At 46.2% G+C, this 23,432-nt stretch overlaps 1 protein-coding gene and 1 pseudogene across 1 annotated transcript; both read left to right on the plus strand.

Annotated features, from left to right (window-relative positions):
* The window catches only part of LOC135569101 (methylsterol monooxygenase 1-like), a 101,093-nt pseudogene extending 96,894 nt beyond the window's left edge, over positions 1 to 4,199 (plus strand).
* Positions 4,200 to 5,266: 1,067 nt separating this feature from the next.
* Positions 5,267 to 16,088, plus strand: LOC135569103 (mediator of RNA polymerase II transcription subunit 28-like). Its single transcript, XM_065015947.1, has 5 exons — positions 5,267 to 5,468; positions 7,223 to 7,289; positions 7,920 to 8,032; positions 9,740 to 9,823; positions 15,532 to 16,088. The coding sequence occupies exons 1-5, from the start codon at positions 5,310 to 5,312 to the stop codon at positions 15,649 to 15,651; spliced, it is 543 nt and encodes a 180-aa protein (XP_064872019.1). The 5' UTR covers positions 5,267 to 5,309; the 3' UTR covers positions 15,652 to 16,088.
* Positions 16,089 to 23,432: the final 7,344 nt, after the last annotated feature.

A 23,432-nucleotide genomic window follows, 5' to 3' on the forward strand; every position in this document is an offset into this window, starting at 1 on the left:
AGCTTCAACCCCAGGGTCATCGTCAACGCTGCTACCCTCACTGGTTAGTACCCTCACTGGTTAGTACCCTCACTGGTTAGTACCCTCACTGGTTAGTACCCTCACTGGTTAGTACCCTCACTGGTTAGTACCCTCACTGGTTAGTACCCTCACTGGTTAGTCGCGCTCACTGGTTAGTACCCTCACTGGTTAGTACCTCACTGGTTAGTACCCTCACTGGTTAATGCAGCTCACTGGTTAGTACCCTCACTGGTTAGTACCCTCACTGGTTAGTACCCTCACTGGTTAGTACCCTCACTGGTTAGTACCCTCACTGGTTAGTACCCTCACTGGTTAGTACCCTCACTGGTTAGTACGCTCACTGGTTAGTACGCTCACTGGTTAGTACCCTCACTGGTTAGTACCCTCACTGGTTAGTACCCTCACTGGTTAGTACCCTCACTGGTTAGTACCCTCACTGGTTAGTACCCTCACTGGTTAGTACCCTCACTGGTTAGTACCCTCACTGGTTAGTACCCTCACTGGTTAGTACCCTCACTGGTTAGTACGCTCACTGGTTAGTACCCTCACAGGTTAGTACCCCACTGGCCATACCCTCATAGTGCTACCCTCACTGGTTAGTACCCTCACTGGTTAGTACCCTCACTGGTTAGTACCCTCACTGGTTGTACCCTGTGTGTGTTGGTGCTCAAGCTTCAACCCCAGGGCCATCGTTGTTCTACCCTAACTGGCTAGTACTCACTGGTTAGTACCCTCACTGGTTGGCTACCCTCACTGGTTCACTACCCTGGCTGTGTGTTGGTCACTAACTGGCTAGTCTATTGGTCACTAACTGGCTGATCTATTGGTCACTAACTGGCTAGTCTATTTGTCACTAACTGGCTAGTCTATTGGTCACTAACTGGCTAGTCTATTGGTCACTAACTGGCTAGTCTATTGGTCACTAACTGGCTAGTCTGTGGTCACTAACTGGCTAGTCTATTGGTCACTAACTGGCTAGTCTATTGGTCACTAACTGGCTAGTCTATTGGTCACTAACTGGCTAGTCTATTGGTCACTAACTGGCTAGTCTATTGGTCACTAACTGGCTAGTCTATTGGTCACTAACTGGAGCTATGTCTCTGGTCACTAACTGGCTAGTCTTCACCAACTCTGACTGGTCACTAACTGGCTAGTAACACACACACACACACACACTGAAAAGCCATCCTCTATTATATTGGTCACTCGTGTTCTTCTATCAAAATGGAGTATGGATGGATGTTGTCTCTCTGTGTTCAGACAGGGTATGGAGGGTTCATACACACTGTGACTGGCTGTGTGTTAGGCCAGTGTGGTACAGCTTGTGGAGGATGCCGTTGTTTCACACATTACACCAGACAGGTCACTGAAAAGCCATCCTCTATTATAATTACACACACACACACACACACAACATCTGAAACAACCCTAAACAACTTCTATGTTAATGCCATCTTACGTGTGTGTGGAGGTGTTATATACACACTGTGTGTGTCTCTCTGTGTTAGGTGACTGGGTATGGAGCGTTTCTAGGAGTTTGTGACTGCTCCTCTGTGCGCACCTTAGGCCAGTGTGGTAACAGGACGGTACGGGTGTGGAACATTGACCTGTTTTGATTTTGTATTGATTTTACCAGACAGGTCATGAGACCTGGCCAAAATGGCAGCACACAAAGCTTAAAACATGTACAACTAAAACACTACAGTTTAAAGGTTAAGGTTGACTTTGGGCGCTAAAATAAAGGCTTTAAACTGTAGAACTGATCAATGCAGCGTCATAAGTTCAACACACACTGGAGGAGTTACTGGCTAGCTACAGTGGCTAGCAGCTAACGAACTAGCTAGAAACAGCACTGGAGGAGTTACTGGCTTCTGGCTGTTAATGCCCATCTGGAGGAGTTACTGGCTAGCTACAGTGGCTAGTAACAGACATCAACACACACTGGAGTGTTACTGGCTAGCTACAGTGGCTAGTTCTGAGGCCATCAACACACTGGAGGAGTTACTGGCTGCTACAGTGGCAGCGTTTCAACACACACTGGAGGAGTTACTGGCTGGCTACAGTGGCTCCTCATTGGGGAGTTACTGGCTAGCTACAGTGGCTACATAGCTAACAGGCTAGCTATGACAACACACACTGGAAAGCTGGCTAGCTACGTGGCTAGTCTTCTGGAACTAGCTATGACAACTGTTTTTTGATTTTTGTATTGATTTTCAACACACACTGGGGTTACTGGCTAGCTACAGTGGCTATCTTTTCCGAACATCAACACACACTGGAGGAACTGGCTAGCTACAAAGGCTTAAAACATGTACAACCATAAAACACTACAGTGGAGGTTAAAGGTTGACTTTGGGGGGCGCTAAAATAAAGGCTTTAAACTGTAGAACTGATCAATGCAGCGTCATACCAGGTCAGTTCAAGCACACACTGGAGGAGTTACTGGCTAGCTACAGTGGCTAGCTTCAGGAGGAGTTACTGGCTAGCTACTTAGCTAGCTATCAACACACACTGGAGGAGTTACTGGCTAGCTACAGTGGCTAGCTTAGCTAACGACCATCAACACACACTGGAGGAGTTACTGGCTAGCTACAGTGGCTAGCTTAGCTAACGACCATCAACACACACTGGAGGAGTTACTGGCTAGCTACAGTGGCTAGCAGCTGAACATCAAACACACACTGGAGGAGTTACTGGCTAGCTACAGTGGCTAGCTTAGCTAACGACCATCAACACACACTGGAGGAGTTACTGGCTAGCTACAGTGGCTAGCTTAGCTAACGACCATCAACACACACTGGAGGAGTTACTGGCTAGCTACAGTGGCTAGCTTAGCTAACGAACATCAACACACACTGGAGGAGTTACTGGCTAGCTACAGTGGCTAGCTTAGCTAACGAACTAGCTATGACAACACACACTGGAGGAGTTACTGGCTAGCTACAGTGGCTAGCTTAGCTAACGAACATCAACACACACTGGAGGAGTTACTGGCTAGCTACAGTGGCTAGCTTAGCTAACGACCATCAACACACACTGGAGGAGTTACTGGCTAGCTACAGTGGCTAGCTTAGCTAACGACCATCAACACACACTGGAGGAGTTACTGGCTAGCTACAGTGGCTAGGCTAGCTAGTGACTAACGAACATCAACACACACTGGAGGAGTTACTGGCTAGCTACAGTGGCTAGCTTAGCTAACGAACATCAACACACACTGGAGGAGTTACTGGCTAGCTACAGTGACTAGCTTAGCTAACGTACTAGCTAAGACACATCAACACATACTGGAGGAGTTACTGGCTAGCTACAGTGACTAGCTTAGCTAACGTACTAGCTAAGACACATCAACACATACTGGAGGAGTTACTGGCTAGCTACAGTGACTAGCTTAGCTAACGTACTAGCTAAGACACATCAACACATACTGAGGAGTTACTGGCTAGCTACAGTGACTAGCTTAGCTAACGTACTAGCTAAGACACATCAACACATACTGGAGGAGTTACTGGCTAGCTACAGTGACTAATAACGCTTAGCTAACGTGGCTACTAGCTAAGACACATCAACACATACTGGAGGAGTTACTGGCTAGCTACAGTGACTAGCTTAGCTAACGTACTAGCTAAGACACATCAACACATACTGGAGGAGTTACTGGCTAGCTACAGTGACTAGCTTAGCTAACGTACTAGCTAAGACACATCAACACATACTGGAGGAGTTACTGGCTAGCTACAGGGGCTAGCTTAGCTAACGAACTAGCTCTGTCGGTGACACGGCGCGCATGATCAGAATGACACATCAATCACAACACATCCATACCGGAGGAGTTCTGTTAGTGTTCTAGAACCATGACGACCACAACCCCATCTGTTAGTGTTCTAGAACCATGACGACCACAACCCCTTCTGTTAGTGTTCTAGAACCATGACGACCACAACCCCTTCTGTTAGTGTTCAGGAACCATGACGACCACAACCCCTTCTGTTCTGTTCTGTTTGCTGAGGGGTTGGATTGCTGAGAGACGCTGGCTGTTGTCCTGTTGGACATTAACAATACACTTTTCTCTTTCACTGTTTGTCTCTCTCCAGGTTCCCTACCTGAAGAAAGGAATGTCTGGGAGACCGACACGAACACTGGTAGAGTTCGCTGCTGGACTGGCCAACCAAGCCTGAAGACACACACACACACCACACCTACACACACTGAGCTGGCTGGAGAAGGATTATTCTGTAGAGACAGAGACACTGGTACTGTGTAGAGTTACAGACTGCTTCCCAAATAGCACCTTATTCCCTCCCCATAGGAGTCTGGTCTAAAGTAGTGAACTATATAGGGAATAGGATGCTATTTGGGATGTATCCTGAGTCATCTGGTAGTAGCCTGCTGTGCATCCAGAGGGCTGAAGAGGACATTTCCACCCCAGTGCCCCAGCACATGTAACATGCAAGAACGCAAGATGGTCTTTTTTTTGCATAGCGTTCTTGCGATGCATATTAGGGTAAAAATGAGGTTTCAGTGACAGTGAGTTAACCAACCTCTTCTGTCCAGTAGTTGTGGGAGAAACTAATGCTGAAGTTGGTGTGCACTTCTGCAAAAAAAAAACTGTCAAATATTATTATTGCCAGTCATTTAAATAAAACACCAATAAAACAATTTTGGGGGATCAATGTGTCTTGTCACTATATTATAGTGTAAATGACAAATTGTTTTAATTGCAAAACATTTATTTTAATCAAACCTTTTTTTATATATATAGTCATTAAGTAGAACCTATTACATTGCCAGTGTGGCATGTCCTAGTTGCTATATTTATCAACTTTTCGGACTACCCTGGCAACTTTTTTTTTTTTTCAAACAGCACCTAGCAACAAATGTAGCTACTTTTAAAAATTTGTTTGGAACTTTTAGCAACTTTTGAAAAGTGACTCAAACGCACGCATTTCCCCCTCTGACAAACGATTTTCTCTGTCACACAACTCAGTCACAACACACGTGCCTGGCTGCAATAGTGCATTGTGAGTGACGCCTGCAGCAAACCCAATGAATATAGTTGCTCACGAATGTTTGATCTTGAACAGAATTTACAACATCAATCAACATGTTTTCTCAATCAAAAGTGTACAGCCAGAAGAAGTACAGAAAAGAGTGGGACTCTGCACCTGAACAAATGTCAATTTGAGGAACGTTTTTGCGTATCATACGTAATGACGCAGATTTTACGTTATCACGCAATGACATCACAACGTCATTTTAGTTGGCAACACTGCAAACAACCATCTAGTATGTCTTCCTCCATGGGCAGCGGGATGTTCCCCGGCCAGCAGTCCGCTGGTCCTCACCCTGTCGGCGGCCCGGGTCAGCCGGGACTACTATCTGGAGCTCCGGGGAACAGGGTCCAGGGCCCCAACACTCTGGTAGACGACCTAGAGGCTTCTTTCGAGGTACGACAGCAACAGCTAGCCGTGGTATAGCTAACGTAATGATACTAGCTAGCCGTGGTATAGCTAACGGAATGATACTAGCTAGCCGTGGTATAGCTAACGGAATGATACTAGCTGGCCGTGGTATAGCTAACGGAATGATACTAGCTAGCCGTGGTATAGCTAACGTAATGATACTAGCTGGCCGTGGTATAGCTAACCTAATGATACTAGCTGGCCGTGGTATAGCTAACGGAATGATACTAGCTAGCCGTGGTATAGCTAACGGAATGATACTAGCTAGCCGTGGTATAGCTAACGGAATGATACTAGCTGGCCGTGGTATAGCTAACGGAATGATACTAGCTAGCCGTGGTATAGCTAACGTAATGATACTAGCTGGCCGTGGTATAGCTAACCTAATGATACTAGCTGGCCGTGGTATAACTAACGGAATGATACTAGCTAGCCGTGGTATAGCTAACGTAATGATACTAGCTGGCCGTGGTATAACTAACGGAATGATACTAGCTAGCCGTGGTATAGCTAGCTAGCTGGCCGTGGTATAGCTAACGGAATGATACTAGCTGGCCGTGGTATAGCTAACGGAATGATACTAGCTGGCCGTGGTATAGTTAATGTAATGATACTAGCTAGCCGTGGTATAGCTAACCTAATGATACTAGCTAGCCGTGGTATAGCTAACCTAATGATACTAGCTGGCCGTGGTATAGCTAACGTAATGATACTAGCTGGCCGTGGTATAGCTAACGGAATGATACTAGCTGGCCGTGGTATAGCTAACGTAATGATACTAGCTAGCCGTGGTATAGCTAACGGAATGATACTAGCTGGCCGTGGTATAGCTAACGGAATGATACTAGCTGGCCGTGGTATAGCGGAATGATACTAGCTAGCCGTGGTATAGCTAACGGAATGATACTAGCTAGCCGTGGTATAGCTAACGTAATGATACTAGCTGGCCGTGGTATAGCTAACGTAATGAAACTAGCTGGCCGTGGTATAGCTAACGGAATGATACTAGCTAGCCGTGGTATAGCTAACGTAATGATACTAGCTAACCGTGGTATAGCTAACGTAATGATACTAGCTGGCCGTGGTATAGCTAACGGAATGATACTAGCTGGCCGTGGTATAGTTAATGTAATGATACTAGCTAGCCGTGGTATAGCTAACGGAATGATACTAGCTGACCGTGGTATAGCTAACGTAATGATACTAGCTGGCCGTGGTATACGGAATGATACTAGCTAGCCGTGGTATAGCTAATGTAATGATACTAGCTCGCCGTGGTATAGCTAACGGAATGATACTAGCTAGCCGTGGTATACGGAATGATACTAGCTAACCGAACTAGTGTTACTAGCGTTAGCTAGCTACATTGTTGTTGTGCAGAGAGCAGTGTAGTCTGCTTAGGGGACAACGGCTCATCGTAATGTCTGGAACAGAGCGAATGGCATCAAACACCTGGAAACCAAACTAATGTGTTTGATGTATTTAATACCGTTTCATTGATTTACGCTCTAGTCATTACTACGAGCCCGTTCGCCCCAATTTAAAGTGCCACCAACCTGGGCTGCAAGCATACTTTGCGTCTCGTGTTTTACTGGCTTTCCAGGACACAACTAGCACTTATATGTAACTCAATGTCATGTTATAGCTATAGCTAAGTACATTTTTATCTCTGGTCTGGCCTTACTGAAGCTAGTTAAGTGTTAGTCGTGAACTGTTAACCAGTTGTCTTGTGTCAGCAGGCTTGCTTTGCGTCCCTAGTGAGTCAAGACTACGTGAACGGAACCGACCAGGAGGAAATTCGGACAGGTGAGACCAGTAAAGTTCACGACCCAAAAGGGCACCGTATTCCCAGACGAGCTCCTAGGTGACCAACAACCATCCTCCTGGATAGCGACAGGGTATGCATGGTTTTTCTCCAGCCCTGTTTTAACACCTGATTTAGCCAATCAGGGTCCAGATGAGCAGCTGTTTGGTAGAAGCAGGTGTTTTACAGCAGGGCTGTAGCAAAAACCTGCACACCCAGTAATTCAGGAGGAGAGTTGGCTAGCCTTGGGGCAGTTAGCATTGTAAACAGTTTGAAACACATTCATTAAAAATATATATTTATTTAATTACTTTGCTTATCTAGCTAAAATTAACTGACTTGCATGTTGTGAGTGTCTCTCTCTTTAACCTGTCTCTCTTTAACCTGTCTGTTTCTCAGTCTCTCTCTCTCTAACCTATCCTGTCTGTTTCCCTGTCTCTCTCTCTAACCTGCCTGTCTCTCTCTCTCTAACTTGTCTGTTTCTCGGTCTCTCTCTCTCTATTCTGTCTCTCTCTATTCTGTCTCTCTCTATTCTGTCTGTTTCCCTGTCTGTCTCTCTCTCTCTCTCTAACCTGTCTGTTTCTCGGTCTCTCTCTCTAACCTGTCTCTCTCTAACCTGTTTCTCTCCCCAGGTGTGGATCAGTGTATTCAGAAGTTTCTGGATGTCGCCAGACAGACAGAATGTTTCTTCCTGCAGAAGCGTCTTCAGTTATCAGTCCAGAAACCCGACCAGGTGGTCAAAGAGGTAGGTGATACTGTATACCAGGGGTATTCAATTCATACCCTACCACCTGTCCCAGGTCTAAATCAGTCCAGAAACCCGACCAGGTGGTCAAAGAGGTAGGTGATACTGTATACCAGAGGTATTCAATTCTTACACTACCAGCTTTGCTGTTCTACATGGCCATTTAATAGCACCAACCTGGTGTCCCAGGTCTAAATCAGTCCCTGGTTAGAGGGGAACAACCCACCTGGTGTCCCAGGTCTAAATCAGTCCCTGGTTAGAGGGGGATCACCTACCTGGTGTCCCAGGTCTAAACCAGTCCCTGATTAGAGGGGAATCACCCACCTGGTGTCCCAGGTCTAAACCAGTCCCTGATTAGAGGGGAATCACCCACCTGGTGTCCCAGGTCTAAACCAGTCCCTGATTAGAGGGAAGAATGACTGGTGTCCCAGGTCTAAATCAGTCCCTGGTTAGAGGGGAATCACTCACCTGGTGTCCCAGGTCTAAATCAGTCCCTCGTTAGAGGGGAATCACTCACCTGGTGTCCCAGGTCTAAACCAGTCCCTGATTAGAGGGGAATCACCCACCTGGTGTCCCAGGTCTAAACCAGTCCCTGGTTAGAGGGGAATCACCCACCTGGTGTCCCAGGTCTAAACCAGTCCCTGATTAGAGGGGAATCACCCACCTGGTGTCCCAGGTCTAAACCAGTCCCTGGTTAGAGGGGAATCACCCACCTGGTGTCCCAGGTCTAAATCAGTCCCTGGTTAGAGGGGAATCACCTACCTGGTGTCCCAGGTCTAAATCAGTCCCTGGTTAGAGGGGAATCACCCACCTGGTGTCCCAGGTCTAAACCAGGCCCTGATTAAGAGGGGAACAATGGGAGAGAAAAGCCAGTGGAAATGGGTTCTAGAATTTGATGGCTCTATATGGATTAGGTGAAGTCGCTGGGTTCTAGAATTTGATGGCTCTATATGGATTAGGTGAAGTCGCTGGGTTCTAGAATTTGATGGCTCTATATGGATTAGGGTGAAGTCGCTGGGTTCTAGAATTTGATGGCTCTATATGGATTAGGGTGAAGTCTCCACTAGATGCTGATCTTGGGTCAGTGTTACATTTTCCCCACTAATGGTTAATGTTAGGATTGGGGGAGGGGAGGCTTATCTTAGATCTGTGCCTAAGGGGAAACTTCACCAGTATGGGGATGTTCTGGTGTTAGGACAGCCTCCCTCTGCTGTTAACAGCTAGTCCATCTCTTCTCTATTCTGGTGTTAGGACATCCTCCCTCTGCTGTTATAACAGCTAGTCCATCTCTTCTCTATTCTGGTGTTAGAACAGCCTCCCTCTGCTGTTAACAGCTAGTCCATCTCTTCTCTATTCTGGTGTTAGGACAGCCTCCCTCTGCTGTTATAACAGCTAGTCCATCTCTTCTCTATTCTGGTGTTAGAACAGCCTCCCTCTGCTGTTAACAGCTGGTCCATCTCTTCTCTATTCTGGTGTTAGGACAGCCTCCCTCTGCTGTTAACAGCTGGTCCATCTCTTCTCTATTCTGGTGTTAGAACAGCCTCCCTCTGCTGTTAACAGCTGGTCCATCTCTTCTCTATTCTGGTGTTAGGACAGCCTCCCTCTGCTGTTAACAGCTGGTCCATCTCTTCTCTATTCTGGTGTTAGGACAGCCTCCCTCTGCTGTTAACAGCTAGTCCATCTCTTCTCCCTCTCTCTTCTCTCCAGGATGTGTCTGAGCTGCGGAATGAACTCCAGAGGAAAGAGCTGCTTGTTCAGAAACACCTGTCTAAGCTGCACCACTGGCAGCAGGTACGTCCTCCGTGACCCGGAAACTGATACGTTGTTGAGGAGTGTGTAAATGTGTTGGTAGGCCAACAGAAGGCTGTCCTCACTTCCTCCATAGCTTCCCTTTAGACCAGGAAGCAGAGTCCTCCATAGCCTCCTTTTAACCAGGAAGTAGAGTTCTCCCCTTCTCCATAGCCTCCTCTAGGCCAGGAAGCAGAGTCCTCCCTCCTCCATAGCCTCCTTCAGACCAGGAAACAGAGTCCTCCCCTCCTCCATAGCCTCCTTTAGACCAGGAAGCAGAGTCCTCCTCCTCCATAGCCTCCTTTAGACCAGGAAGCAGAGTCCTCCCTCCATAGCCTCCTTTAGACCAGGAAGCAGAGTCCTCCCCCTCCTCCATAGCCTCCTTTAGACCAGGAAGCAGAGTCCTCCCCTCCTCCATAGCCTCCTTTAGACCAGGAAGCAGAGTCCTCCCTCCTCCATAGCCTCCTTTAGGGGCCAGGGAAGCAGAGTCCTCCCCTCCTCCATAGCCTCCTTTAGGCCAGGAAGCAGAGTCCTCCCTCCTCCGTAGCCTCCTTTAGACCAGGAAGCAGAGTCCTCCATAGCCTCCTTTAACCAGGAAGCAGACTCCTCCCCTCCTCCATAGCCTCCTTAACCAGGAAGCAGACTCCTCCCCTCCTCCATAGCCTCCTTTAGGCCAGGAAGCAGAGTCCTCCCTCCTCCATAGTCTCCTTTTAACCAGGAAGCAGATTCCTCCCCTCCTCCATAGCCTCCTTTAGGCCAGGAAGCAGAGTCCTCCTCCATAGCCTCCTTTTAGGGGCCAGGAAGCAGAGTCCTCCCCTCCTCCGTAGCCTCCTTTAGACCAGGAAGCAGAGTCCTCCATAGCCTCCCCTTTAACCAGGAAGCAGACTCCTCCCCTCCTCCATAGCCTCCTTTAGGCCAGGAAGCAGAGTCCTCCCCTCCTCCATAGCCTCCTTTAGGCCAGGAAGCAGAGTCCTCCCCTCCTCCATAGCCTCCTTTAGACCAGGAAGCAGAGTCCTCCCCTCCTCCATAGCCTCCTTTAGGGGCCAGGAAGCAGAGTCCTCCCCTCCTCCATAGCCTCCTTTAGGCCAGGAAGCAGAGTCCTCCCCTCCTCCGTAGCCTCCTTTAGACCAGGAAGCAGAGTCCTCCATAGCCTCCTTTTAACCAGGAAGCAGACTCCTCCCCTCCTCCATAGCCTCCTTTTAACCAGGAAGCAGACTCCTCCCCTCCTCCATAGCCTCCTTTAGGCCAGGAAGCAGAGTCCTCCCCTCCTCCATAGTCTCCTTTTAACCAGGAAGCAGATTCCTCCCCTCCTCCATAGCCTCCTTTAGGCCAGGAAGCAGAGTCCTCCTCCATAGCCTCCTTTAGGGGCCAGGAAGCAGAGTCCTCCCCTCCTCCATAGCCTCCTTTAGACCAGGAAGCAGAGTCCTCCTCCATAGCCTCCTTTAGGGGCCAGGAAGCAGAGTCCTCCCCTCCTCCATAGCCTCCTTTAGGCCAGGAAGCAGAGTCCTCCCCTCCTCCGTAGCCTCCTTTAGACCAGGAAGCAGAGTCCTCCATAGCCTCCTTTTAACCAGGAAGCAGACTCCTCCCCTCCTCCATAGCCTCCTTTAGGCCAGGAAGCAGACTCCTCCCCTCCTCCATAGCCTCCTTTAGGCCAGGAAGCAGAGTCCTCCATAGCCTCCTTTAGGCCAGGAAGCAGAGTCCTCCCCTCCTCCGTAGCCTCCTTTAGACCAGGAAGCAGAGTCCTCCATAGCCTCCTTTAGGCCAGGAAGCAGAGTCCTCCCCTCCTCCTTTAGACCAGGAAGCAGAGTCCTCCCCTCCTCCATAGCCTCCTTTAGGCCAGGAAGCAGAGTCCTCCCCTCCTCCATAGCCTCCTTTAGGCCAGGAAGCAGAGTCCTCCATAGCCTCCTTTAGGCCAGAAGCAGAGTCCTCCATAGCCTCCTTTAGGCCAGGAAGCAGAGTCCTCCATAGCCTCCTTTAGGCCAGGAAGCAGAGTCCTCCATAGCCTCCTTTAGGCCAGGAAGCAGAGTCCTCCATAGCCTCCTTTAGGCCAGGAAGCAGAGTCCTCCATAGCCTCCTTTAGGCCAGGAAGCAGAGTCCTCCATAGCCTCCTTTAGGCCAGGAAGCAGAGTCCTCCATAGCCTCCTTTAGGCCTGGAAGCAGAGTCCTCCATAGCCTCCTTTAGGCCAGGAAGCAGAGTCCTCCATAGCCTCCTTTAGGCCAGGAAGCAGAGTCCTCCATAGCCTCCTTTAGGCCAGGAAGCAGAGTCCTCCATAGCCTCCTTTAGGCCAGGAAGCAGAGTCCTCCATAGCCTCCTTTAGGCCAGGAAGCAGAGTCCTCCATAGCCTCCTTTAGACCAGGAAGCAGAGTCCTCCCCTCCTCCATAGCCTCCTTTAGGCCAGGAAGCAGAGTCCTCCCTTCCTCCATAGCCTCCTTTAGGCCAGGAAGCAGAGTCCTCCCCTCCTCCATAGCCTCCTTTTAACCAGGAAGTAGAGTCCTCCATAGTCTCCTTTAGACCAGGAAGCAGAGTCCTCCCCTCCTCCATAGTCTCCTTTAGGCCAGGAAGCAGAGTCCTCCATAGCCTCCTTTAGGCCAGGAAGCAGAGTCCTCCATAGCCTCCTTTAGGCCAGGAAGCAGAGTCCTCCATAGCCTCCTTTAGGCCAGGAAGCAGAGTCCTCCATAGCCTCCTTTAGACCAGGAAGCAGAGTCCTCCCCTCCTCCATAGCCTCCTTTAGACCAGGAAGCAGAGTCCTCCCCTCCTCCATAGCCTCCTTTAGACCAGGAAGCAGAGTCCTCCCCTCCTCCATAGCCTCCTTTAGACCAGGAAGCAGAGTCCTCCCCTCCTCCATAGCCTCCTTTTAACCAGGAAGCAGAGTCCTCCCCTCCTCCATAGCCTCCTTTAGGCCAGGAAGCAGAGTCCTCCCCTCCTCCATAGCCTCCTTTAGGCCAGGAAGCAGAGTCCTCCTCCATAGCCTGCTTTAGACCAGGAAGCAGAGTCCTCCCCTCCTCCATAGCCTCCTTTAGGCCAGGAAGCAGAGTCCTCCCCTCCTCCATAGCCTCCTTTTGACCAGGAAGCAGACTCCTCTCCTCCTCCATAGCCTTCTTTAGGCCAGGAAGCAGAGTCCTCCCCTCCTCCATAGCCTCCTTTAGGCCAGGAAGCAGACTCCTCCCCTCCTCCATAGCCTCCTTTAGGCCAGGAAGCAGAGTCCTCCCCTCCTCCATAGCCTCCTTTAGGCCAGGAAGCAGAGTCCTCCCCTCCTCCATAGCCTTCTTTAGGCCAGGAAGCAGAGTCCTCCCCTCCTCCATAGCCTCCTTTAGGCCAGGAAGCAGACTCCTCCCCTCCTCCATAGCCTCCTTTTAACCAGGAAGCAGAGTCCTCCCCTCCTCCATAGCCTCCTTTAGGCCAGGAAGCAGAGTCCTCCATAGCCTCCTTTTGACCAGGAAGCAGAGTCCTCCATAGCCTCCTTTTGACCAGGAAGCACAAGTGTATTCTATATGAGTGAAATCTGACACTCCCCCCCCCTTGTTTTCTGGGAGGAGAAATGATACACTAGTCTATCACGTTACACCTTTCATGTTGCGACCCCTGGAAACCTCATTTACCTGTGGAGGAGTGTCATTTCATACAAGCGTGCTTTAGTCCACTTTCCCTCCTCGCCACCTCTCCTCGGTTTACCTTTTGACCTTTTTGGAAAGGAGACGAGAGTGGACGGAGGAGTTGATTAAATCTAATTGAGAAAAAGGCCGTGTTCTACTTTGCTGGCTCAGTGCCGCTTCACTTCCTGGATCCTGTCTCGTTCTGTTTTTGAACGGGGCTTCAAGGAATATATCAAATTGATGAAAATCCTTTTAAGATATATAGGTGACATATCAGGTCTGTAGGTAATGTGTCTGGTCCAGCATCATGATACCATGTCTGTCTGTAGGTAATGTGTCTGGTCCAGCATCATGATACCATGTCTGTCTGTAGGTAATATAATGGCTGTTCTGTCTCTAGGTAATATAATGTCTGTAGGTAATATGTCTGTTCTGTCTGTAGTTAATATCATGGCTGTTCTGTCTGTAGTTAATATAATGTCTGGTCTGTCTGTAGGTAATATCATGTCTGGTCTGTCTGTAGGTAATATCATGTCTGGTCTGTCTGTAGGTAATATCATGTCTGGTCTGTCTGTAGGTAATATCATGTCTGGTCTGTCTGTAGGTAATATCATGGCTGTTCTGTCTGTGGTTAATATGTCTGTTCTGTCTGTGGTTAATATGTCTGTTCTGTCTGTGGTTAATATGTCTGTTCTGTCTGTAGTTAATATGTCTGTTCTGTCTGTAGTTAATATCATGGCTGTTCTGTCTCTAGGTAATATAATGTCTGTTCTGTCTGTGGTTAATATAATGTCTGTTCTGTCTGTAGGTAATATCATGTCTGTCTGTTCTGTCTCTAGGTAATATAATGTCTGTAGGTAATATATAATCTCTGTTCTGTCTGTAGGTAATATGTCTGTTCTGTCTGTAGTTAATATCATGGCTGTTCTGTCTGTAGGTAATATAATGTCTGGTCTGTCTGTAGGTAATATAATGTCTGGTCTGTCTGTAGGTAATATAATGTCTGGTCTGTCTGTAGGTAATATCATGTCTGGTCTGTCTGTAGGTAATATAATGTCTGGTCTGTCTGTAGGTAATATAATGTCTGTTCTGTCTGTAGGTAATATCATGTCTGGTCTGTCTGTAGTTAATATAATGTCTGGTCTGTCTGTAGGTAATATGTCTGTTCTGTCTGTAGGTAATATAATGTCTGTTCTGTCTCTAGGTAATATAATGTCTGTTCTGTCTGTAGGTAATATAATGTCTGGTCTGTCTGTAGGTAATATCATGGCTGTTCTGTCTGTAGGTAATATAATGTCTGGTCTGTCTGTAGTTAATATAATGGCTGTTCTGTCTCTAGGTAATATAATGGCTGTTCTGTCTCTAGGTAATATAATGTCTGTTCTGTCTGTAGGTAATATAATGTCTGTTCTGTCTGTAGGTAATATAATGTCTGGTCTGTCTGTAGGTAATATAATGTCTGTTCTGTCTGTAGGTAATATAATGTCTGTTCTGTCTGTAGGTAATATAATGTCTGTTCTGTCTGTAGGTAATATAATGTCTGTTCTGTCTGTAGGTAATATAATGTCTGGTCTGTCTGTAGGTAATATAATGTCTGGTCTGTCTGTAGTTAATATCATGGCTGTTCTGTCTGTAGGTAATATAATGTCTGGTCTGTCTGTAGTTAATATAATGTCTGGTCTGTCTGTAGTTAATATAATGTCTGGTCTGTCTGTAGGTAATATGTCTGTTCTGTCTGTAGGTAATATGTCTGTTCTGTCTGTAGTTAATATGTCTGTTCTGTCTGTAGGTAATATCATGTCTGTTCTGTCTGTAGGTAATATCATGTCTGTTCTGTCTGTAGGTAATATCATGTCTGTTCTGTCTCTAGGTAATATCATGTCTGTTCTGTCTGTAGGTAATATCATGTCTGTTCTGTCTGTGGTTAATATAATGTCTGTTCTGTCTGTAGGTAATATCATGTCTGTCTGTTCTGTCTGTAGGTAATATCATGTCTGTTCTGTCTGTAGGTAATATCATGTCTGTTCTGTCTGTAGGTAATATCATGTCTGTTCTGTCTGTAGGTAATATCATGTCTGTTCTGTCTGTAGGTAATATCATGTTTGTTCTGTCTGTAGGTTCTGGAGGATGTCAGTGTCCAGCATCGTAAACCGTCAGATCTCCCTCCACCTGGACCCCTGGCCTTCCTGGAACAGGCCTCAGCTAGTCTACCTGCTGCACCACTCAAACAGACCTGACACACACACCTGTCTCTCTCTTCACCTGGACCCCTGGCCTCAGCTAGTCTACCTGCTGCACCACTCAAACAAACCTGACACACACACCTGTCTCTCCCTCCACCTGGACCCCTGGCCTCAGCTAGTCTACCTGCTGCACCACTCAAACAGACCTGACACACACACCTGTCTCTCCCTCCACCTGGACCCCTGGCCTCAGCTAGTCTACCTGCTGCACCACTCAAACAGACCTAACACACACACCTGTCTCTCCCTCCACCTGGACCCCTGGCCTTCCTGGAACAGGCCTCAGCTAGTCTACCTGCTGCACCACTCAAACAGACCTAACACACACACCTGTCTCTCTCCTGGAAAGTACATCATCTTTGTTTTCTTTTTGACTTGTGTAAATATTTCTGTTGTTTTGTCCTGACAGAATAAATGAGTTTGGATCAGAACACCATCTGTTGTTTAGTCCTGACAGAATAAATGAGTTTGGATCAGAACACCACCTGTTTTGTCCTGACAGAATAAATGAGTTTGGATCAGAACACCAGCTGTTGTTTTGTCCTGACAGAATAAATGAGTTTGGATCAGAACACCAGCTGTTGTTTTGTCCTGACAGAATAAATGAGTTTGGATCAGAACACCACCTGTCGTTTTGTCCTGACAGAATAAATGAGTTTGGATCAGAACACCACCTGTTTTGTCCTGACAGAATAAATGAGTTTGGATCAGAACACCACCTGTCGTTTTGTCCTGACAGAATGAGTGAGTTTGGATCAGAACACCACCTGTCGTTTTGTCCTGACAGAATAAATGAGTTTGGATCAGAACACCAGCTGTTGTTTTGTCCTGACAGAATAAATGAGTTTGGATCAGAACACCACCTGTCGTTTTGTCCTGACAGAATAAATGAGTTTGGATCAGAACACCTGTTGTTTTGTCCTGACAGAATAAATGAGTTTGGATCAGAACACCAGCTGTTGTTTTGTCCTGACAGAATAAATGAGTTTGGATCAGAACACCAGCTGTTGTTTTGTCCTGACAGAATAAATGAGTTTGGATCAGAACACCACCTGTTTTGTCCTGACAGAATAAATGAGTTTGGATCAGAACACCAGCTGTTGTTTTGTCCTGACAGAATAAATTAGTTTGGATCAGAACACCATCTGTTGTTTTGTCCTGACAGAATAAATTAGTTTGGATCAGAACACCACCTGTTTTGTCCTGACAGAATAAATGAGTTTGGATCAGAACACCACCTGTCGTTTTGTCCTGACAGAATGAGTGAGTTTGGATCAGAACACCACCTGTCGTTTTGTCCTGACAGAATAAATGAGTTTGGATCAGAACACCAGCTGTTGTTTTGTCCTGACAGAATAAATGAGTTTGGATCAGAACACCACCTGTCGTTTTGTCCTGACAGAATAAATGAGTTTGGATCAGAACACCTGTTGTTTTGTCCTGACAGAATAAATGAGTTTGGATCAGAACACCAGCTGTTGTTTTGTCCTGACAGAATAAATGAGTTTGGATCAGAACACCAGCTGTTGTTTTGTCCTGACAGAATAAATGAGTTTGGATCAGAACACCACCTGTTTTGTCCTGACAGAATAAATGAGTTTGGATCAGAACACCAGCTGTTGTTTTGTCCTGACAGAATAAATGAGTTTGGATCAGAACACCATCTGTTGTTTTGTCCTGACAGAATAAATGAGTTTGGATCAGAACACCAGCTGTCGTTTTGTCCTGACAGAATAAATGAGTTTGGATCAGAACACCAGCTGTCGTTTTGTCCTGACAGAATAAATGAGTTTGGATCAGAACACCACCTGTTTTGTCCTGACAGAATGAGTGAGTTTGGATCAGAACACCAGCTGTCGTTTTGTCCTGACAGAATAAATGAGTTTGGATCAGAACACCAGCTGTCGTTTTGTCCTGACAGAATAAATGAGTTTGGATCAGAACACCAGCTGTCGTTTTGTCCTGACAGAATAAATGAGTTTGGATCAGAACGAAAATCAATCTAAGAAAGATGTCAATGATTTACTATCTTTTTAGTTGGTCAAGGTGCCAATGATTTTGGACGTTGTGGATGTTGATCTGACGGTGAACGAGAGAATTGGTTTATGTGAACCAGAGAATTGGTTTATGTGAACCAGAGAATTGGTTTATGTGAACCAGAGAATTGGTTTATGTGAACCAGAGAATTGGTTTATGTGAACCAGAGAATTGGTTTATGTGAACCAGAGAATTGGTTTATGTGACCGTGTGTTCTGTATAGATCTTGTGATGTCACTATTAGAGGTCGACCGATTAATCGGAATGGCCGATTTTAATTAGGGCCGATTTCAAGTTTTCATAACAACCGGTAATTTTGGGTGCCGATTTCGAAAAAATATGTGTGTGTGTATATATATATATTTTTTACCTTTATTTAACTAGGCAAGTCAGTGAAGAACACATTCTTATTTTCAATGACGGCCTAGGAACGGTGGGTTAACTGCCTCGTTCAGGGGCAGAACAACAGACTTTTCACCTTGTCAGCTCGGGGGATCTAATCTTGCAACCTTACAGTTAACTAGTCCAACGCTCTTAAACCACCAGCCTCTCAGTGCACTCCACAATGAGTCTGCATGTTACGCGTACTGCAGTAGGAGCCAAGGGAAGTTGCTAGCTAGCATTAAACTTATCTTATAAAAAACAATCAATCATAATGACTAGTTAATAACTACACAGGGTTGATGATATTACTAGTTTATCTAGCGTGTCCTGCGTTGCATATAATCGATGCAACGCTGGGGGATGATTTAACAAAAGCGCATTTGCACAATCGTTGTACCTAAACCACAAACATCAATGCCTTTCTTAAAATCAATACACAGAAGTATATATATTTTTTAAACCTGCATATTTAGCTAAATGAAATGTAGGTTGGCAGGCAATATTAACCAGGTGAAATTGTGTCACTTCTCTTGCATTCATTGTACGCAGAGTCAGGGTATATGCAACAGTTTGGGCAGCCTGGCTCATTGCCAACTAATTTTACATAATTATGACATAACATTAAAGGTTTTGTGCAATGGAACAGCAATATTTAGACTTAGGGATGCCACCCGTTAGATAAAATACCGAACGGTTCCGTATTTCACTGAAATAATAAACGTTTTGTTTTCGAAATTATCGTTTCCGGATTCGACCATATTAATGACCTAAGGCTCGTATTTCTGTGTGTTATTATGTTATAACTAAGTCTATGATTTGATAGAGCAGTCTGACTGAGCAGTGGTAGGCAGCAGCAGGCTCTTAAGCATGTGTTATGTTTTAACTAAGTCTATGATTTGATAGAGCAGTCTGACTGAGCGGTGGTAGGCAGCAGCAGGCTCGTAAGCATTCATTCAAACACTTTCCTGCGTTTTGCCAGCAGCTCTTCACTGTGCGTCAAGCATTGCGCTGTTTATGACTTGAAGCATATCAACCCCCGAGATGAGGCTGGTGTAACCGATGTGAAATGGCTGGCTAGTTAGCGTGCGCTAATAGCGTTTCAAAACGTCACTGCTGGTTAGAACCAATATGTGCTGCGTCAGGTAGGTTCCTGCTGTTAGAACCAATATGTACTGCGTCAGGTAAGTTACTGCGTCCAATATGGTGTGTCAGGTAGGTTACTGCTAAGAATCAATATGTGCTGCGTCAGGTAGGTTCCTGCTGGGTTAGGAACCAATATGTACTGTGCTGGGTTAGAACCAATATGTACTGTGTGGGTAGGTTACTGCTGGTTTAGAACTTCATATGTACTTTCGTCAGGTAGGTTACTGCTGGGTTAGAATCAATATGTGCTCGCCAGGTAGGTTACTGCTGGGTTTAGAACCAATATGTACTGTGCTGGAGTTAGGAACCAATATGTACTGTGTCAGGTAGGTTACTGCTGGGTTAGAACCAATATGTGCTCCATCAGGTAGGTTACTGCTGGGTTAGAACCAATATGTACTGCGTCAGGTAGGTTACTGGGGTTAGAACCAATATAAACTGCGTCCAGGTAGATTACTGCTGGGTTAGAACCAATATGTACTACGTCAGGTAGGTTCCCTGCTGGGGTTGAACCAATATGTGTCGTCAGGTAGGTTACTGCTGGTTTAGAACCAATATGTACTCGTGTCAGGTGGTTACTGCTGGGTTGGAGAACCAATATGTGCCTGCGCCAGGTGAGGTTACTGCTGGGTTAGAACCATATTATGTGTGTCAGGTAGGTTTTTGCTGGGTTAGAATCAATGCGCTGCGTCAGTGGGTTTCTGCTGGGTTAGAACCAATATGCTGTTATGGGTTAGAACCAATATGTACTGTCTGAGTGGGTGCCTGCTGGTTTAGAACCAATATGTACTGCGTCAGGTAGGTTACTGCTGGGTTAGAACCAATATGTACTGTACTGGGTTAGAACCAATATGTACTGTGTCAGGTAGGTTACTGCTGGTTTAGAACCAATATGTACTGTGTCAGGTAGGTTACTGCTGGGTTAGAACCAATATGTACTGCGTCAGGTAGGTTACTGCTGGGTTAGAACCAATATGTACTGCAGTCCAGGTAGGTTACTGCTGGGTTAGAACCAATATGTACTGCGTCAGGTAGGTTACTGCTGGGTTAGAACCAATATGTACTGCGTCAGGTAGGTTACTGCTGGGTTAGAACCAATATGTGCTGTGTCAGGTAGGTTACTGCTGGGTTAGAATCAATATGTGCTGCGTCAGGTAGGTTCCTGCTGGGTTAGAACCAATATGTACTGTGCTGGGTTAGAACCAATATGTACTGTGTCAGGTAGGTTACTGCTGGTTTAGAACCAATATGTACTGCGTCAGGTAGGTTACTGCTGGGTTAGAATCAATATGTGCTGCGTCAGGTAGGTTACTGCTGGGTTAGAACCAATATGTACTGTGCTGGGTTAGAACCAATATGTACTGTGTCAGGTAGGTTACTGCTGGGTTAGAACCAATATGTGCTCCATCAGGTAGGTTACTGCTGGGTTAGAACCAATATGTGCTGCGTCAGGTAGGTTACTGCTGGGTTAGAACCAATATGTACTGCGTCAGGTAGGTTACTGCTGGGTTAGAACCAATATGTACTGCGTCAGGTAGGTTACTGCTGGGTTAGAACCAATATGTACTGCGTCAGGTAGGTTACTGCTGGGTTAGAACCAATATGTACTGCGTCAGGTAGGTTACTGCTGGGTTAGAACCAATATGTGCTGTTTCAGGTAGGTTACTGCTGGGTTAGAATCAATATGTGCTGCGTCAGGTAGGTTCCTGCTGGGTTAGAACCAATATGTACTGTACTGGGTTAGAACCAATATGTACTGTGTCAGGTAGGTTACTGCTGGTTTAGAACCAATATGTACTGCGTCAGGTAGGTTACTGCTGGGTTAGAATCAATATGTGCTGCGTCAGGTAGATTACTGCTGGGTTAGAACCAATATGTACTGCTTCAGGTAGGTTCCTGCTGGGTTAGAACCAATATGTACTGTGCTGGGTTAGAACCAATATGTACTGTGTCAGGTAGGTTACTGCTGGGTTAGAACCAATATGTGCTCCATCAGGTAGGTTACTGCTGGGTTAGAACCAATATGTGCTGCGTCAGGTAGGTTACTGCTGGGTTAGAACCAATATGTACTGCGTCAGGTAGGTTACTGCTGGGTTAGAACCAATATGTACTGCGTCAGGTAGGTTACTGCTGGGTTAGAACCAATATGTACTGCGTCAGGTAGGTTACTGCTGGGTTAGAATCAATATGTGCTGCGTCAGGTAGGTTCCTGCTGGGTTAGAACCAATATGTACTGTGCTGGGTTAGAACCAATATGTACTGTGTCAGGTAGGTTACTGCTGGTTTAGAACCAATATGTACTGCGTCAGGTAGGTTACTGCTGGGTTAGAATCAATATGTGCTGCGTCAGGTAGGTTACTGCTGGGTTAGAACCAATATGTACTGCTTCAGGTAGGTTCCTGCTGGGTTAGAACCAATATGTACTGTGCTGGGTTAGAACCAATATGTACTGTGTCAGGTAGGCTACTGCTGGGTTAGAACCAATATGTGCTGCGTCAGGTAGGCTACTGCTGGGTTAGAACCAATATGTGCTGCGTCAGGTAGGCTACTGCTGGGTTAGAACCAATATGTGCTGCGTCAGGTAGGCTACTGCTGGGTTAGAACCAATATGTACTGCGTCAGGTAGGCTACTGCTGGGTTAGAACCAATATGTGCTGCGTCAGGTGTATTACTGCTGGGTTAGAACCAATATGTGCTGCGTCAGGTGTATTACTGCTGGGTTAGAACCAATATGTGCTGCGTCAGGTGTATTACTGCTGGGTTAGAACCAATATGTGCTGCGTCAGGTGTATTACTGCTGGGTTAGAACCAATATGTGCTGCGTCAGGTGTATTACTGCTGGGTTAGAACCAATATGTACTGCATAATGGGACTGGTCCAATATGGATCTCACCTGCTCTCCCTGGAGGGGAAGAGAGAGACCAATGGACACCTCTGTTACTCTTTGTAAAGTTTGCTGGTTTACAGAACACACACGCTCATACACCCACACCCACACCCACACCCACACCCACACCCACACCCACACCCACACCCACACCCACACCCACACCCACCACCCCATCCTCTCTCCTCCTACTGTGTGTATAACGCTTCGACGTTATGAAAGCCCTGCTGCTCGCTGATTGGTCGTTGCTTTAGGAACTCCGCGTCTCACTATCATCACTCCATTCCCGGGGCCAATCAGAGCGCCCGCTCGGCCCCCTGACGTCAGTCTCCTCTCCCCTCGTCCAATCAGGCTCGTAGATAATACTGTACTAGTCGCCACACGGCAGCCTCTCACTCAGGTAGACGGATCCACAGCTGCACCAAGGTAATATATTAACATATAATATTAATGCTCTTAAATCTATTCTAAAACGAAACATTTGTTTTATATTCTAACGCAGAGGTAACTTTTGCGGTCTGATGCCAGATAGGGCTTTTAATACCGACTGTTGCGATGGGTCAGATATATGGTACTGTACTGTAAAGCTTTATAAATGTTTAGGTGCCGTGTTATGTTGTAGTTGTTGTTCACCGGACAAATAACGAGACAAAGTAGCCAACGATCAGATAAGGTAAGAGAAACTCGGTGCGAAGAGAAGTCTAGGTATCTAACCGACGCAGGAATGAAACATTGCTCTCCTTCGCAAAGGGACACTGACGTCTTACAGCTGTTTAGTCTCTATTTAACCGAGTTGACAAAACAATACCATTATATTTGAAACACTCCTGTAAAGCGGCAAGTTGAATGTTTCTATAACATCTAGTGAGGATTGTAAAAAAAACACTTTTTACGGACATATTTTTCACTCTAATAATTCGCATGATCCAGTTGATCAGACTGTTATTGGACATAAGAAGTGGTGAGTCTGTAACGGCTCGATAATATAATAATGGGTCTGGTTCAATATGGATCTCAACTCCGTGACATTGTTACGCAAGCAGTCATATTCCATACTGGTGATCACTGATAGAGGCTTTCTCATTGTCAATCTGTACACAGTAATAATACACACGAACCCCTTTCCCTGAATAATTGTTGTTTTCATCTTGTTTATTTCTTGTCATTTTTTTTTGCAGTATGTTATAAAATCCCTTCTCTTTATTGTTAAAAAAAATAAAAATAATCAAAATATATTTTATATTTGAGATTCTTCAAAGTAGTCACCCTTTTGCCTTGATGACAGCTTTGCACACTCTTGGCATTCTCCCAACCAGCTTCATGA

This window comes from Oncorhynchus nerka, unplaced genomic scaffold (assembly GCF_034236695.1).
Source record: "Oncorhynchus nerka isolate Pitt River unplaced genomic scaffold, Oner_Uvic_2.0 unplaced_scaffold_1206, whole genome shotgun sequence".
NCBI lineage: Eukaryota > Metazoa > Chordata > Actinopteri > Salmoniformes > Salmonidae > Oncorhynchus > Oncorhynchus nerka.